General features: G+C 41.6%; 2 protein-coding genes across 4 annotated transcripts in view; one reads left to right on the top strand and one right to left on the bottom strand.

The window, feature by feature from the left end:
* Positions 1-4151, top strand: part of plk4 (polo-like kinase 4 (Drosophila)) — a 97086-nt gene extending 92935 nt beyond the window's left edge. For all 3 annotated transcript variants that reach the window (XM_072495662.1, XM_072495663.1, XM_072495661.1), the window contains exons 15-16: positions 570-676; positions 2329-4151. In XM_072495662.1, the coding sequence (XP_072351763.1) occupies positions 570-676; positions 2329-2437 (216 nt within the window). In that variant the 3' untranslated portion in view covers positions 2438-4151. The remainder of the gene's footprint in view (positions 1-569; positions 677-2328) is intronic.
* A 113-nt stretch (positions 4152-4264) lies between these two features.
* Positions 4265-16474, bottom strand: part of mfsd8 (major facilitator superfamily domain containing 8) — a 108805-nt gene continuing 96595 nt past the window's right edge. Inside the window, exons 11-12 of the mRNA XM_072495664.1 lie at positions 11679-11944; positions 4265-7072 (exon numbers count right to left, since the gene is read on the bottom strand). Of these exons, the coding sequence (XP_072351765.1) occupies positions 6869-7072; positions 11679-11944 (470 nt within the window). The 3' untranslated portion in view covers positions 4265-6868. The remainder of the gene's footprint in view (positions 7073-11678; positions 11945-16474) is intronic.

The following is a 16474-nucleotide window of genomic DNA, read 5'->3' as shown; positions in this document are numbered from 1 at the left end:
TGTATGTGAAGACATTGGTTGTCTTGGTTTTATAGCCATTAATACTTTTGTTTAACAAAGGCATGTCAACTTCACATGTTATTTTACGACAATCGATTTATGGTCATCATTAGACTTTTAATTCCAGATTTTTATTGAATTAAAATTTCTCCATCTGCCATGGTGGGATTTGAATCCAGGTCCCCAGAGCATTGCCCTGGATCACTCGTTACTAATCTAGTGACAATACCCCAACGCCACTGCCTCTCTAATGAATAAGAATGCCTATCCTGATGAGTGTCTCGGGAGAATAATTAAACAAGTAGAAAGGTTTGATAAAAAAGTAATTACTGACGGTGATGACACTATATAAATAAAAATATTTTTCATAATTCTCCTTTTCAACCCATCTATGTCTTTTGCTATTCTCTCACATGCTTGAAGAGCAAAATGTGCATTAATCAGAAAGATGTTTTTGGTCCTAAACCAAAATATGAATCATGAAGAGTTTCAATTAATACACTGAATTTTGAAGTAATTGATGGAATAAAGAGGTTAAACCTAAAATTGTGTTTATTGTACTTTGACAGCTAATCAGTGGTGAAGTTTGGGTTCAATTTAATGATGGTTCCCAGCTCCTAGTGCAAGCTGGAGTCGCATCTGTTGTTTACACATCTCCTCAGGGCCAGGCAGTCAGGTAACTTTGTAATATATATAATATATATATATAATTTGTTCTACATAACACTGTTACTAAGTTCATTTATATGGAATGCAGTTCTACCTAACCTATGCTATAAAAACAGATGCAGACCAAAACTTTGCTCGTATTTTTTATCCAATTACCTACTCTCTCAACATGGATAATGAACTGGATTGAAGTAACTCAAGTGAGATTAAAATACTGATATATTTATTTCCTGGCCACAGTTTTTTTTTTTTCCAGTACTCCAGGAATTAACAGCATTCTAGCGTTTTAATCAGTTATAAGGCTACAGCTCTCCTTGTGTATGGCCTAACTATTATGAGGTATTGGGGGCCAGTTTAGCTCAGCTGCACAACTGGTTTGAAATGCAGAGCAATGGCAATGGTTCAATTCCCGTGAACAATGCCAATGGTTCAATTCCTGTGCCGGCTGAGGTTGTTCATGAAGGCCCGCCTTTCAACCTTGTCCTTTGCCTGAGGTGTGGTGATCCTCAGGTTAAATCACCACCAGCTCCCTCCCTCAAAGGGGAAAGCAGCCTATGGTCATCTGGGACTATGGCAAGTTTACTTAAGGCATTCTCTTCAAAGTTATCCAGTTGTCATCTTGAAAATGTTTCCAATGGGGAATTTGTGTGAAATCACTGCAGCAGAGTCCTAAATATTCAGTCTGTACGTGGTCATAAAGCTGCTGAAATCTCAGTTGTAAATGAATAGAGATTCAAAACTTTTTAATGACCCAGGGCAAGTGATATCTTGGTGATTAGCTGTAAACAGAGCTGTGGGCCGAATAATTCCAACTCAAACTTTTCAATTCTTCAGGAACTTTAAATTCTGCTGTGCAAATGACAAAATGCTTGACATTTTTATAAACTGTTGAGAGGAAAATGTGGATTGAGAATTTTCTATTTAGAATTTTTTTTTTAAAAAATATTTTATTGAACATTTTTGATATAAATTTAAAAAATACAAAACTAATAAACAACCCCAACACAAACACCCCATCCCCCCAGCTTTTTTGAAAAAAAATTTGCAAGGGTTTGTGAACTTTACATGACCAGACATGGCTGACCTGTATATACAATAATTTACATACATTGTGGTTCATGCATCCGAGTTGAACAATCCTACTGAAGTAAAACAAATATTGGAATTCTAATTGGGTTGAGCATACGTGAAAAAGGATTTGTTTTGGATGTGTCCCGTTCATTTTCTCATTCTATTTCAATTTTCACATTCTTATTGTGCAGTTATGCTGCACTCCTAATCTGCCTCTAAATCCCGTACCGGCCTCCCCGAACAGGCGCCAGAATGTGGCGACTAGGGGCTTTTCACAGTAACCTCATTGAAGCCTACTTGTGACAATAAGCGATTATTATTATTAAATGTTATAATTGCTCTAGCATCTTCCCGTTGCTCCAAACCATTGCATATCCCCGTTGTTACAAACCGCTGCGTATCCAATCTTAGTACTTCTATCTTGCTTTCATCTCCACACTTGGTTCCCTTGGCAAAGATGTATTACAGAATGCGTGCTAATTTTAAACTTATTTAAAAAGCTGGCAGTATAATAATGAGGAATATTGATTTTGTATAGGAATGGCCATTGCTCATCTCCATGAAAAATTTAATTGTTTGTTTTGATAGGTATGGGCAAAATGAAAAGATTCCTGACCATGTGAAGGAGAAGTTACAGTGCCTCTCTTCAATCCTAGGATTGCTGGCAAATCAAACAAACCAACATAGAATCCAGTGAAGCAAGCACTTCTGGTGTAATGTGAAGTCTGAAATTTGGCAACATTTTCTTCTGTGTAATGCTGCTTTCCAGAGAGAGGCTGATGAGCTTCCCTTTTCCCTTTTCTAAAAATAGTTTGAAACTTCCAGTCTGATTTGAAACAATAACTAACCAAGTTCAAACTGGAAAATGTTATAAAATAAAGCTGGTAGGTCTTGATGTAGCAAAATATAAATATTGAATCCAGTACTGTAAATATTTTGTATATTTTGTAATGCATGCTAATGTATATGAAAGATTTTTATTTTTTCTATTGCTCATTTAAATATGTATTTTTGAGTGAACATCAATGTAACGTTAAAACAGTTGAAAAGGCAGATTGTTGAGTTGTATTTATCTGCTTTTTGTATAAAAGGGATTTATACAAATTATATAAAAGAACTTGTAAATTAACTTTGTTTTTGTAAAACATTTTAAGACATTTTATATACTTCTGTAGTGGATTCATTCTGATTACAACCATTTCATTTGTCTACTCAAATGTAATTGCCTTTACATTTTCATCCATCCTTGGTAGAACACTTCTTTCTTTTCTTCTTCTCTCAAAATGTAATTGGGAATTTCACTTAATATCTTTTACGTAACATGTCTCCTTTATCTTAGATTATTATTTCACATATTTGTGTAAATTGAAAATCTTGAAACTGCAAATTGAGCGGGCCACTTTCCTACATGAATGTAAAATGGGGCCTACTGATTTTAGGGCAGCAATGTAAGGCAAGAACCCAAAATTACAGAAGGCAAGCAGGTGTGGAAGTCACTGTCATTTTGAAATTACTCATTTCAAGCTCAACAGCTTGTTAACAACGCAATTGTCTGCAATTTTTCATTGCTAGCTGCATCTTTTGGGCATCAGACGTGAAAAGGATTGAGAATATTTTATCAAAACTTATTATGACAAGATGGCGTAAGGATGGAAGAAAAAGGCCTGCCACCGTGACTCAATGCAGCTGCAGCAGAGTTTGCTGGTGAAAGTGTCAATGCCTTTTTTTTTTAAACTAATTTTAAATTTTTTGGAGCCTGCCATCACAACAAATACAGATTGAGAGCAGGGAGCCTAAATTTACAGCTATGACTCCAACTTCCTGTAAACAGCACAATCTCTCACCACATGACGCCCTGGCCCAAACTCTCAATTGTGCAGAGACCCCTTCGTACTTCTAATTAGTTGCCGGACGGTCACTAATTGACCATCTGACACTTGATTGGATGAGCTGAGACGATGGTGGCTGGAGCGAACGGACCACTTGGTTTCTGTGTCCTTTCCCTCACCCTGCTGAAAAACATAAAATCCAGCTTGATATGTTCATGTATTTTGTTAATGTGCAAAGCATGTTATGAAAATTGGTCACAGTACTCCTGATTCATAGTTTTGAATTTTTTAAAATAAGTATTAAATATTTGCTAATTTGTTACTAATCTCCAGGGTCCAACCTTGGTCTGTGGCTGAGAAGCAATGATCAATTGAAGTTCAATTGCTGACGAGGCATAAATTGTGTGATATTGGTGTGGAGAGAGGGCAGAAATGTGTACAGAAAATAAGTCTCTTGTGGGAACTGTAGTCTAGACATGCCTATCTTTTCCTTGCATGATTGTGAATTAATTGTACCATATTTGTATCATACTGTTTTGTGTTGTATATGGTTGACTATTTTAATACAATAATTGCTTTGTATTTTGATGCTCTTATTCTAGTTTACTTTCTCAATTCCCCTTTCTTAAAGCAGACCTGTCATCTTTCAGGGTGTTTTGACTTTTTACACAATTTGAAAAAAATTAACTCTTGGGTTTTCTGTTTCATACAATTTATTTCAAATAGAAAGAGAGGCTGAACTGAAAGATAGTTTAAAAATGACAATGAGCTGCCGTTGATACTTTCAATTTGTAATTGCCACAACAATCAATCTCTCATCCATCATATTAGTTTCCACTTCTCCTTTCTAGTTATAAACAGTGATATACAAAATTTAGGAAGGTTGCAAAGAAAAAAAATAAATTAATTTGTTAAGGGAAGTTCCGGGCTTTCGTAGAAGGGAACATGTTGGGAGTGCTATTTCAGTGGGGCAATGATTTAGATATCAACAGCTTTTCACATGTTTTCTATACACCAGTAAGCTAGATAAATTGGGCTTCTTAAATTCAGTCAAATGGCTGGTCTGTAGGCTCTCCTTACTGTGAAATAAAGCACATATAACAATTGTATCTTGCCTTGTTTCACAAAATATTTAAAATTAAAAGTGAAGGTAGCATCTGTGGAGAGAAAGTTAATCCAATTAATGAACTACCATTAATATTTTTTAAATTTAAGATTTCAGCCTCTGCAGAATTTTCATTTTGTTTCCCCAAATATATGTGTGGTTCACATTCAAGGAGATTAAAGTAGTCCACGTACAATACCTGCAAATATCCAATACAGATCAGTGTTATTTCCTCTATATGCCATCAGGTAGATTCAGACTATACATGTAAAATTTTCAGTGAGCCAAGGAAGTTATTCACAGTACACCTAAAATTATAATAAGTAGTAGCATTTACCTAATCTAGTACACTGGTGATTTAAAATTAAATGAACTAAATAGATAGTGATATTTTAAAATATTCAGTAGAAGCAGAAATTGATAGGTTGGAAGGACGAAAAGTTAAATTAATAAAATTTGCGTGAAGAAAAATGCAGACAAAGATGGTGCAAGAAAACCAAATGCCAAATTGGAGGTCAATAAGGAAGAAAACATCTGATGTTGAGAAGGAATTTTCAATCGATTGAATCTAACACTGTCTGCTTCCTTATTAGGTTGTGTTAATTGAGATGACTTGATCTTTCCTCCCCCATCAAGAACATATTATTAATGGTCAAGTATTTTTGGTAAATTTCTATGTGTTCCATTTGTGAGTAATCTGATTTTAAACCTACAAATTATTAACAAACATAACTAGTTTTATTGGTATGTGCTAGTTTAGTATATTCGATATTTTTAAATACATGCCTAGTCTTTCCTGAGTGCCAGCATAAACTCTGAAGAGTCTCCTTGAATTAATGCAATTGGCAGGAATTTGCCATTTACATGATTTCAATCTGAGTTGTGGCAAGTATTTTTTTGTGTGTGTGTGTGTGCGGGGCGGGGGGGGGGAGGGACGATTCCTGCACAATAGTTTTTTAAACCAGCATTAAAGATTGGGAAACTCAATTAATTCTTGCTCTTCAAATTTTGGTGTCTACAGGGCTGTTTTGGCTGATTTCAGCTGATAACACCTGCCAAAACTAGCAGAAGCTCCAGACCACTGTATGCCTCCATTCCTCTAGATGTTTTTAAATACAACTGTGTATGATGCAGTGAAACCTGTTAATCAGGGACGGCTACTGGACTTGTATCTGTTATCACGTGTCCTTAATTTCAAAATGGTTATTGTATTTATAGTTGATTGATGAGCCAAATATCCCAGCATGGCATAATTTCCTGCAACATTCCTTTTCGATCTCACCTGGGACTGTGCCTAATTCTAGTAGGCTGTGATTTCAGTTCACTTTGTTTGGATTTCTAATTCCTTTCTTTTTCTCTCTGGATTGCTAATTTCTGGCTTTTGTGTAATGGATATATTTTTACCCAGCATCCATAGCAGCAGAGAACCTCTATTCGTGTGATAAGAGTTCTGCAAGCATTCAATTACAAATGTCTTTGCTGCTGTGCATAATGATAAGAGTTTGTAATTACATATATTTTTTCAACCACTGTTGCCTAGCAGTTACCTAATATGGCTAATGTTTCAAGTTTTGAACAGACATATATTTGGTGTCAATGGTTTCAAGGGGCACTTCGTACCTATTTTTTGAGACTGCAGCGAGTGCTTTTGGAGAGTTTGAGTTTTTCAATAAAATATGTAGAAATAAAGTACATAAAAACTAATGAAGATAAATATGTACCAATGACTCTTTCCCCTAAATTTTCTTTTTATGTCCCACCTTTAAGCTTTAGTATGATAAGTTGTGCTGCAGATAACCAGGCCCTGGGGGGGTGGGTTCTCCTTTGTTATGCAGATAAAATTATATTAACCCATTTCATTCAAAACTGAAATAGTTCATAATATTCTTGACATTTCAAAATTAGGAGATACAGGAATTGTGTATATAAAGCTATCACTTGAAAATCTCACTATCATGGTGCACCAATTTTATAGTGTAAAAGTGCTAAACCTTCTATTTAAGCATTAATAGTACCAGTTAGATTTAAAAAAAACAAAGTCAACTAAGTTGCATCAATATATAAAGCAGAAAATGACTGTCATTTCTCTGTACTGTTAATTTACAGCAGTGGCGATTATAAAGTGCAAATTAGTTCACTTTTATCATTTAGTTTTGAGGCTGTATACATAAATATGTGGGTTTTGTTTAGCCCATCATTGCACTCTCTGATACCGGAATAAGAAACCTAGAAGTCTCTTGTACATCACACCCATTAGTATTATAGCAGCCATCACGATCCCACAAGTGGGGCCAAATGTCCATCGAGGTCCATAACGAGTGTAAACTTGGCTAACAAACACTGGTCCAAGGGTGCGTGCTCCACTTCCAGAGGCTGTTAGCCAGCCCATATAAACACCCTAAGAGGTTAAAAATTAGAACAAAGTCAGATGTTGTACAGTCTCGCACAAGGAAATTAAATATCTAAGTAACCACAGAACATGTTTCAAAAGTTCTACCCACTCCAGTTCATATGGTTCTAAACTGGCTATCCGGGCAGTGCAGTGGTTAGCACTGCTGCCTACAGCATTGAGGACTCTGGTTCGATCCTGGCCCTGGGTCACCGCCTGTGTGGCGTTTTCACATTCTCCCCATGTCTGCGTGGGTTTCACCCCCCCAACCCAAAGATGTCCAGGTTAGACTAAAATTGCCCCTTAATTGAAAAAAAAATAATTGGGTATTCTTAAAAAAAAATGTTTAAGTTCAAAGTTGTGCAGGTTAGGTGGGATTATGGGGATAGGGGAGTGGACTTAAGTTGGGTGCTCTTTGAGGGTTAATGCAGACTCGATGGGCTGTGTGGATTCTATTCGGTTTAATAATGGTCAAAGGATGGGTAGAATTACTAATTGCAGGAAATCTATACATTTTGATCAGTGGTGATGAGGTTAAACACAAGAAGTTCTTTGTTTTTAAGTATCTTCGCTGTACCTTTTGCCAACTACATATGAAGTTGTGTCACTTAAGGGGGAAATTTGCACTTGTTTTCATAGCAATAGAGGATGTCTTGCTAGGAAAAGGGAGAAATGCTCGAGGCAGCCTGTTCTGTCCAGTTAGGCAAGATGAGAGTTTATTTTTCAGCTGAAGGATTTGTTTTGTGCTGCTGCTGATTAGCCCAAAATAAAGATATAGGTTCACTGGAAGTGAAAATTGACTATAAATCATACTGTTACTGTTACAATCCAGTTTCATGTGTAAAGATCTAAATTCTGGAAGCATTTCACGTTAACTCCCAGGCTGAGATCAGGAACACCTGCCTGTTTCTATGACTCCTTGTGTCATAGGTGAGGAATACAAGTTCTTGATCCAAATCTTCTATCACTCCACCATCATGCTCCACTGGTGCATTAGTTTTGATTTCTAGCATAATCAATCCATGGACTGTAAAAATATAGCCAGCAACGCTCAGACAACTGAAAAGTGTATGCGATGTTGGACTTCCGGTGATGCACAAAAGAAGGCCCTTCTCCTGAAAACTTAGAATTAGGCACTTTAAGTGCAAAATAGCTGCTATAATTGGTGAAAACCTCACCCTCACCCCCTTCCACCAACACCAGGACTAGATAAGCCAAGCAACAGCAGCTCCTTTCCAGGGGCCGAAAGCAACAGAAAAGGCAGCAAAAGCCGTTGGGCAAAGAGGCCTCAGCCACACCTGACACAAGGTGGCGCTCAGAGCTCCCTCCCTGATGAACGGATGGAGGAAGTTCCTTACAAAGGCCATCAAAGCAGAGATGAGGGCAATGGTCAAAGTGGCGGTGGCAGGGCTGCTGATCACTGCATGCGGCCCTGAAAAAGGCAGAGGGATGGCTGGAGACCCAGGACACAACCATAAGAGAACTGGAGAAGGCCTCGACTGGGCAAAGCAACCGGATCGCCGCACTGGAAACAGATGGCAAGGTTAGTAGCGACATATGGGACATTAAGGGGAAAGGTCGAGGATCAGGAGAACCGATCACTGTGTCAGAATCTACGCATAGTGGGCCTACTGGAGGGAACCGAAGATCGGAGCCCCACAGAATATATGCTGACCCAAATATTGCAGAACCTGGTGGGGAGAGACAGCTTCCCCAAGTCACCACAAATAGACAGAGCCCACAGGTTACTTCAGGGAACAACCAAGGGCCATAATCGCAAAGCTACACCAGGACCAGGAAAGAATCCTGAGCTGGGCCAGACAGAGACAGTCCTGCAAGTGGAAGGGACACTCAATCAGGATATACCAGGACATTAGGGCAGATCTGGTCAAGCGGCAGGTGGAATTCAACAGCCAAGGCAGCCCTGTATAAGAACGGTGTGAAGTTCGGAATGCTGTACCCAGCCAAGCTCTGGGTGACCCTCCAGGGCATAGATCGCTTCACCCCACCAGGAGACACAGACAAATTCATCCATAAACGGGCTGAGGAGGCAGCACGGTGGCGGTGATGAGCACTGCTGCCTCACTGCGCCGAGGACCTGGGTCATTGTCCGTGTGGAGTTTTCACATTCTCCTCATGTCAACCCAAAAGATGTGCTGGGTAGGTGGATTGATTGGCCATGCTAAATTGCCCCTTGTTTGGAAAAAAAAAAATTGGGTACTCTAAATTTAAAACAAACACAGGCTGGGAAGACAGCAGCAGAGCCAGTGATGAACCAGACACCTTGGTGGATTGGGACATTTGAGAGACTATTTGCATGAGACTGCACTGCCTCGTTCTGAATGTTGGAACTAAGGCTCAGAAAGGTGGGGGCGAGAGCAGCAGTTCACAAGAGGGGATGAAGAGGTGGAGGGGAGAACAGACAGTTTGTGAAGGGGAGGGCCACACACAAGTGGGTAAGCTAGCGCCAGGAATTACGAGGGGGGGGGGGCTGTGATGCATCTCCCACTGGGGAGAGGGTGCCTGGCGACAGAGGTGGGATATCAAGATGGGTAATTGGGGTGGGGACACTAGTTGGGAAGGGGGAGGGAAATAGACTCAGCGGGAGAACAAAGGGATGGGGGGGCGGCTCTGGGCTGGCTATGACAGATCGCACATGGCCGCAAGAAATATAAAGACACCGCAAACAGCCACTTGGGAGGTTCCCCAAATAAAAGGAAACCCGGGGGTGCAGGGGCTCACCCACATGGTAAGTATGGTTGACCCAGGAATGGGAGGGGGAAGGGAAACAGAACCCCCCATCAGAGACGGCACCTGCAACATCCCAGTGAAAAGATCCCACCTGAAAAGTATGAGAGCTGACATAGTCTTCGTCCAAGGGACACACCTGAGGGAGAAGGACCGACTGAGAGTAAGAAATGGCTGGGTGGGACAAACACACCATTCATGTTACGGGATGAGAGCTAGGGGGGTAGCCATACTGCTCAACAAGAAGATACTGTTCACAGCGACGAGGACGGTTACGGACCCAGGGGATTTGGTACGTCATGGTCAGTGGTGTCCTGGAGGGGGGCAGCAGTGGTCCTTGTTAACATGTATACTCCGCACTGGGATGACACAGAATTCATAAAGAAGACCATGGCGGAAATCCCTGACATAGACACACACCAACTCATGGGGCGGGGACACACACCCAAGGGAGGAGGAGTTCTCCCAGGTACACTGGGTCTACACCAGGATTGACTTCTTCGTAGTGGGGAAATCAGTGCTTCCAGGGGTAGGAGGAGCGAAATACTCCGCAATCGTAATCTCCGACCATATTCCACACTGCAATGGATGTGAGGTTAGAGACGGGCTGGTCCCCATGGAGGTTGGACACGGCCGTACTTACTGATAAGGCTTTTTGCAAAACGATGTCACAGGCCATGGATGGGTACATCACCTATAACCAGAATGGGGAGGTCGCATCCTCCTTGTTTTGGGAGGTGCTGAAGGCTGTGATCAGAGGACAGATTATCCCATACAGTGCGCCCAGACAGGAAGGAGAGGGTGACTAGGCAGCAACTGGTACTCTGCAGCATCGACTAGAGCTTCTGGCGGAGAGGAAAAAGCTATAAATAGACTTTGGGGGGCGCGAGAACAAGCTGGAATAACAGAGACAGCATCAGCACACCACTGGACAATACATGCAAGGGCCAATATTAGGAGCCCAATGAAGGCAGAACGGCCAAATAGGTTCCACAGCAGCCATGGGAGGGAATATGTCAATATTTATAATGTTCCTTGTTTGACTGTATGTTGTTTTTTCTTTCTCTCTTTCTGCTTTATGTGTTTCTTCTCGTTTTTGTGTTAGCCTGTAAATATTAATTTCTCTGGCTCAACAATATGCGCAGTGATGAAACCTGTAAACATAAAAACACTGAATTGTATGGGATGTTTTCTTACAGATTTAGTTCGAACGCAGTTTCTTTCATACCACATTGGCATTTATTTTGAATACGAGTGGTCTATCTCCCTCTGCTGGCTAACAAATGAAGGACATTTCCACCTGGTTCTTGTAATAGTTGGTCGTCATCAGTAAGGCCCTCAGTTCCACTTTGCTCGCTGCCACTGTTTTAGTTTATGAAATATTGGTGAGCCGAGTATATGCTGAGTTCTTAAATTCAGATAGCACAAACATTTATTTTGCTCACCCAGATTTTCATTTAGATTCTAATTTTTTTTAAATGCTGATGAGTGGAGTTGCCACTTCCCATTTGTAAAACCAGTAATTACAGTAACCAGCTGGAAACTAATTCAATGTTATTTGGCTGAAGGAAGACCGAATACCACCCCTTTAAGATGTGCCAGTAAAGTGTAAAACTGAGGGAATTGTGGAATCTGAAAATTGCCAGTTTTTATCAGACCAAAGTATTTGCCCTAATTATGGTCCAATTAACATGGAAGAAAATAAGAGGGAGAAATTGAGAGATCAAAGCTACAATTACCCTCAAAAAAGTGCTAATACAAATACTGCCAAACGCTTGCTGAAACAGTATGTCATTGGATGTCTGCATGCTTCTGATCTTATTTATACATATCTGTTGGCATTTTACAATAATTAAAAATCTCTTACCTGGGGCTTTGGTCCGAGAATTTTTGAATACAATGTATAAGATATAACATTACAAACAGGGTACCCAATTCCAATCAGGATAGCAGAAAAGATGTACTGAGTTAAATAGATGATGGGAATATACTGACACCACACTTGCTCCGGAGGGCAACCTATTCTCTCAGCAGTGAGACCGAGTGAAGGTTGCACAAAGAAATTCCAAGTAACTGCGGATGATTCATTGTACTTTATTTCAACAGAAGAGTAGTTGGAAACGTTCTTGATCTCTGTCAATGATAGAAAAAATAATTCAATTATTTATTTTCAATACACGCAGTTGACTCTGTCATTAGCTATTTCAAGTAAATGTGAACATAAATAAAAGTAATAGCACATTAAAGTATCTTGTACCGGCTGAGTTACTAGGTTTACCTTTATAAAACTGCATGTGTGAACTCGTAATGGCACATCGCTGCCAATAATGGTGCTGCAGCACCCAAGTTTTTTTAAATCTCCTAGCTAGTCAGCCTGCCTTGCAAATAACCTCTGCTCTTGTGCTTCTCATATCAAATTTCCAGGTAATTTTGTATTATATTAAATAGAAAAATAAGGATCAAAATGTATGGATTTTAAAATGGTGACTGAATTCCATCTTCCTCTTGGTCCAAATTCTCCCATCCTTTAGATTTCGCCTGAAGTAGGATTGCATTCGGCTATCATTCTGTATGTGCTTAACTAGCAAAATCATAAAAGTTAGTAAGTGTAATAACCCCCCCAATTGATCTCCAGATGGAAGTGGGTGGGTTGGCAATTTCCCGCCACCGACAGGTATGCCGGTCTCTGTTTCCGCCTACAGCCTATTTTCAGGGAGGTGACTTTTGGGGAGTGATCATTAACCACCCATAAACCAGGGGTGGCACGGTGGTGCAGTGGTTAGCACTGCTGCCTCACGCCGCTGAGGACCCGGGTTCGATCCCGGGTCACTGTCTGCGTGGAGTTTGCACATTCTCCCCGTGCCTGCATGGGTCTCACTCCTGTTGCTAACTTTTGGTTGGCTCTTAATTTGGCTCTGTTTAATCACGTTTGCTCAAGAGTCGCCAGGTATCTTTCAACACCGCCACAAGGTTCAGAACCGAATACTGATAAATGACTCAATACACCAGTTAGTAAGTTCAAAAGCAATGCTCATTTATTTACACACAGTCAAATCTACTCATGCATAAACTCTACAAACTAAACTACCACTATTACTAAAGCCTATACTTAGCTTCGGGTGCCCACTCAGTCAGAGGACCAATGGCCGTTGCTCGGTTCTGAGGCTGCTGGGTTGAGCTGTTTACAGGGTAGCAACTAGGAGCGTCTATCTAATAGCGTGCGTTGATTTGGGACTTACTTGGTCTGGTGCAGCTGCTAGGCAGGTCTCTCTCTTCGGTGAGAGCCAAAGGAGGAAGATTCTCCCTTGGGGGATACCTTTTATACTGAAAAGGGCTTCGCGCGCTTTTGGGCGGGCCTTGAACTTGGCCTCAACTAATTGGGTCTTTCCCAATCATCTGTATCGATTTTCCTCCAATAGAGGGGTGGTTCCCTGATCGCTGGGTGTGTCCTGGTGACTGTCAAGTCTGCTTCGTCTTAGCTTCTTCTGGCGCTAGGGAGTCTGTCCTAACATTATGTATCTAAATGTTTCCCTTTTGTCCCCGGAGATGGCTCATTTGTATGTAGATTGTTTGGTAGTTTCTGTCCTGTCTGAGAGTTTAAGGTTCTAATCAACAGACAGAGCTTGCACCTGCTTGTTTCATAGCATTGTCCAATTTTCCCTGCATTCTTTGCAAGTGTCCATTTTGTAATCGGGATGTGGCCATCCCAGATGGCTACACTCCCTCCTTGTGATCCTCAGCGTGAAGGATCACATTACTATGTCGTCTTCATCCTCTGACCACCGGGGCACCCATACTTAGGCTCTACACTGTCCTATCCTATGCAACACAATTTTACCTAAACCATTTTAAATACATTCATTATCATAAAACTCTATGGGGCGCTATGACATTAATACGTGCTTTACAGAAAAATAAAAAAACTGGAACCTCTAACTATTCTCAATAAGCTATCCTCATTCAAACAATCCAAAAATACAAACAATCCAAAAATAATCTATACATCTTAAACTGTACAAAATAGCAGCACACAAATTTCTCTGGCCTGGCAGTCAGACACCGAGGTTTACATCTCTTTATTCCATAGAATACATAAAGAAAATGGTGCTCTTTAATCCATCCCAATGGGTTCGGGGGTCTGGTGAAATCCGAAAATGGTGGACCTAAACCTGTATACCGGGGTGCGAGAGCAATATGCTCTCTTTCGCCATTTCTTGACTCTAAACGTTTGCACGACACTGTAAAGTATCGCCAGTACTAAGAGTGCTTCGACTACATATAAGAGTGAGTACCCGGTGATAAACTTATCACACCAGGTCGGGGTATTGCTAGCTGTCGCTGGGCTAGTTATCTCGGGGTTCCGTGTATTACAGGGGTGAGAATCGTTTACAGTTTATGTGGTAGGGGTCAGGGGGGTAACGTCCGCTAAGATCCATGTGAACACGAAGGCTGTCTTCATCTTTGTCGGACTTCTTCTTTGTCTTCCTCTGGGGTTCCTGAGTTCTGTGAACACAAGCATAATCTCTGTTATTATCTTGCTTAAGATTTCGTATGTCTGTCTGTCTGTCCTTTATTGCCAATTTCCCTTTATAATTGGACACCATCTGTGACTCCCTCATTTTTTTTTTTTAAACCGAATATTTGCACTAGACATCTAAGAAAAATACTGCCGTACTTCGAGCCGTCTCGCAGCCTGTGTGATTTACCATCCCAGTGTTTGAGGATGTAAATAGCATAGGGAAGCAACGTAAGGATTGCCAAAACCAAACAAAAGAATTTTGAACGTAACAAGCCAAAATGGGATGCGTATGGGCAAGAAATGGGTGGAATCCCCGGGTAGGACGGTGATCAATGCCGTATGTGCTCTACCCGAGCGAAGTTGACCAGAGGGGGGTCTTCAGGCAGGGCAGGGACCAATGCTGTTTCTCCACTGCCTGAGCAACCGGCAAGAACGGGTAAGAATATGGTCGTCGTGGGGGGCTGCCTCTCGAAATAGGAGACCAACTATGAGTCGTGTTCTGTCGACAAACTAGTTCCTCTGAACTATTGTCTGGGGACAAACTTGTTCCATTAACAGCCGGGGGGCGTTAAAGGAGTGGTGACGTGGGGCCATGAAAACTTTCGAGTTTACGAACAACACTTAACGATAACACTCACGAACAAACATTCAACAAACATGGTGCGGGTTCCATCAGAAAGGACACTGTATCTCTCCATTGGTTCCTTTTTTCTCTATCATCTGGACACCTCACGGCTCAATAGCGAACAGGGTCGCAAAGGGATTAGTTTGGTGGGAGTCAGACTGTAAGTCATCATCTTCTCCCGGCTGCCAAACTCTTGTCTGTAGTAACCGTGCTAAAGCTGCTTGGGGCGAATTGGGGTCCATCTCATCATTCCGGATGGGCCTGAACGAATTGTCTCGGTGCCAGAATCGTGTGTCGAGGTTGGAGCTACGATGCTTCAATCCGTAGTCGTCGGGCGGTGGGTCTGGGTCGGGGGCTTTGACATAAGTGATCTCAAATGAGTCGGTAGAATCATGCTCAGATTCGCTCGGAGTGGGGCCTGGTACAGGGGCATAGTCGTAACGTGGTGTGCTGTGGCTATCGTCATTGTGATCGCAATCAATGTCGCTGCTGGTTGAGGAAAGGGAGAGGCGGAGTCGTGCCTCTGGGGCAGAGTTGAAGTCATGTCTGAGGACGGGCTGGAGTGGTTGGGGGAGGGTAGGAATATGTCATCTGTGGGCGGGGCGTGCTCGTCTGCTGCTGCGAGCAGGATGTGGTGTGTGTGGTTATTCTGTGAGCCATAAGCCTTGAACTGGTTTATATGACGCAGACTTACCATTGGCTTAGGTTATTTTGTATACTGAGGGGCTGACTTTGTCCGAAATGGAGGACGGTCCGGAAGATTTTGGGGAGAGGAATGAACTGGGGTTGTAAAGGGAAAGCATAACTTGTTGCCCTACTGTAAACTCAGTGGCGTGTACTGTTTTGTCGAAACAAGCCTTGCTCTGTTTCTTCCTGGTTCCAAGTCTCACTGCTGCTGCGAGTTGGGCTGCCTTTATATTCTGTATCAGTTGTTTAACCGCATTTTCATGCGTGAGGGCTGTAACTGCGGGACTGGCCAAATCTAGTCCTAATAAATACTCCGTGCCGTTCATGGGGCGTCCGGTCATGAGGGTGTGGGGGGTGTATCCTGTGGATGTAGATACCGTGTTTCTTAAAAACATCAAAGCAAATGGGAGTACTGAATCCCAGGTGCTATTATTCTGCTGTACCATGTTCCTGAGGGTGGCTTTCAATGTCCTATTCATTCGTTCTACATTACCACTTGACTGGGGGTGGTATGCGATATGGAACTTATGTCTAATGCCGAAAATCGTGAGGACTTTTTTCATTACACGTCCGGTGAAATGGGAGCGTTGGTCGGACTCTATACTGCGTGGGAGGCCCCATCTTGTAAAGATGTGGTGTGTTAATATTTTAGTTCTTGACGGAAATGCTTCCACCTATTTTGTGAATGTGTCTATGACCACCAACACATACTTGTAACCATTTCTGCACGGGGGTAGGGGTCCTATATAATCTACCTGGATATTTGTCCAGGGTCCATTAACGGGGCGGGTATGACTAAGTTGAGCCTTTTTAGCATATCTGTCCGGATTGT

The sequence above is a fragment of the Scyliorhinus torazame genome, chromosome 3 (genome assembly GCF_047496885.1).
Source record: "Scyliorhinus torazame isolate Kashiwa2021f chromosome 3, sScyTor2.1, whole genome shotgun sequence".
NCBI lineage: Eukaryota > Metazoa > Chordata > Chondrichthyes > Carcharhiniformes > Scyliorhinidae > Scyliorhinus > Scyliorhinus torazame.
The sequence above is the reverse complement of the archived record's forward strand: the minus strand, read 5'-3'. Positions and strand labels throughout refer to the sequence as shown.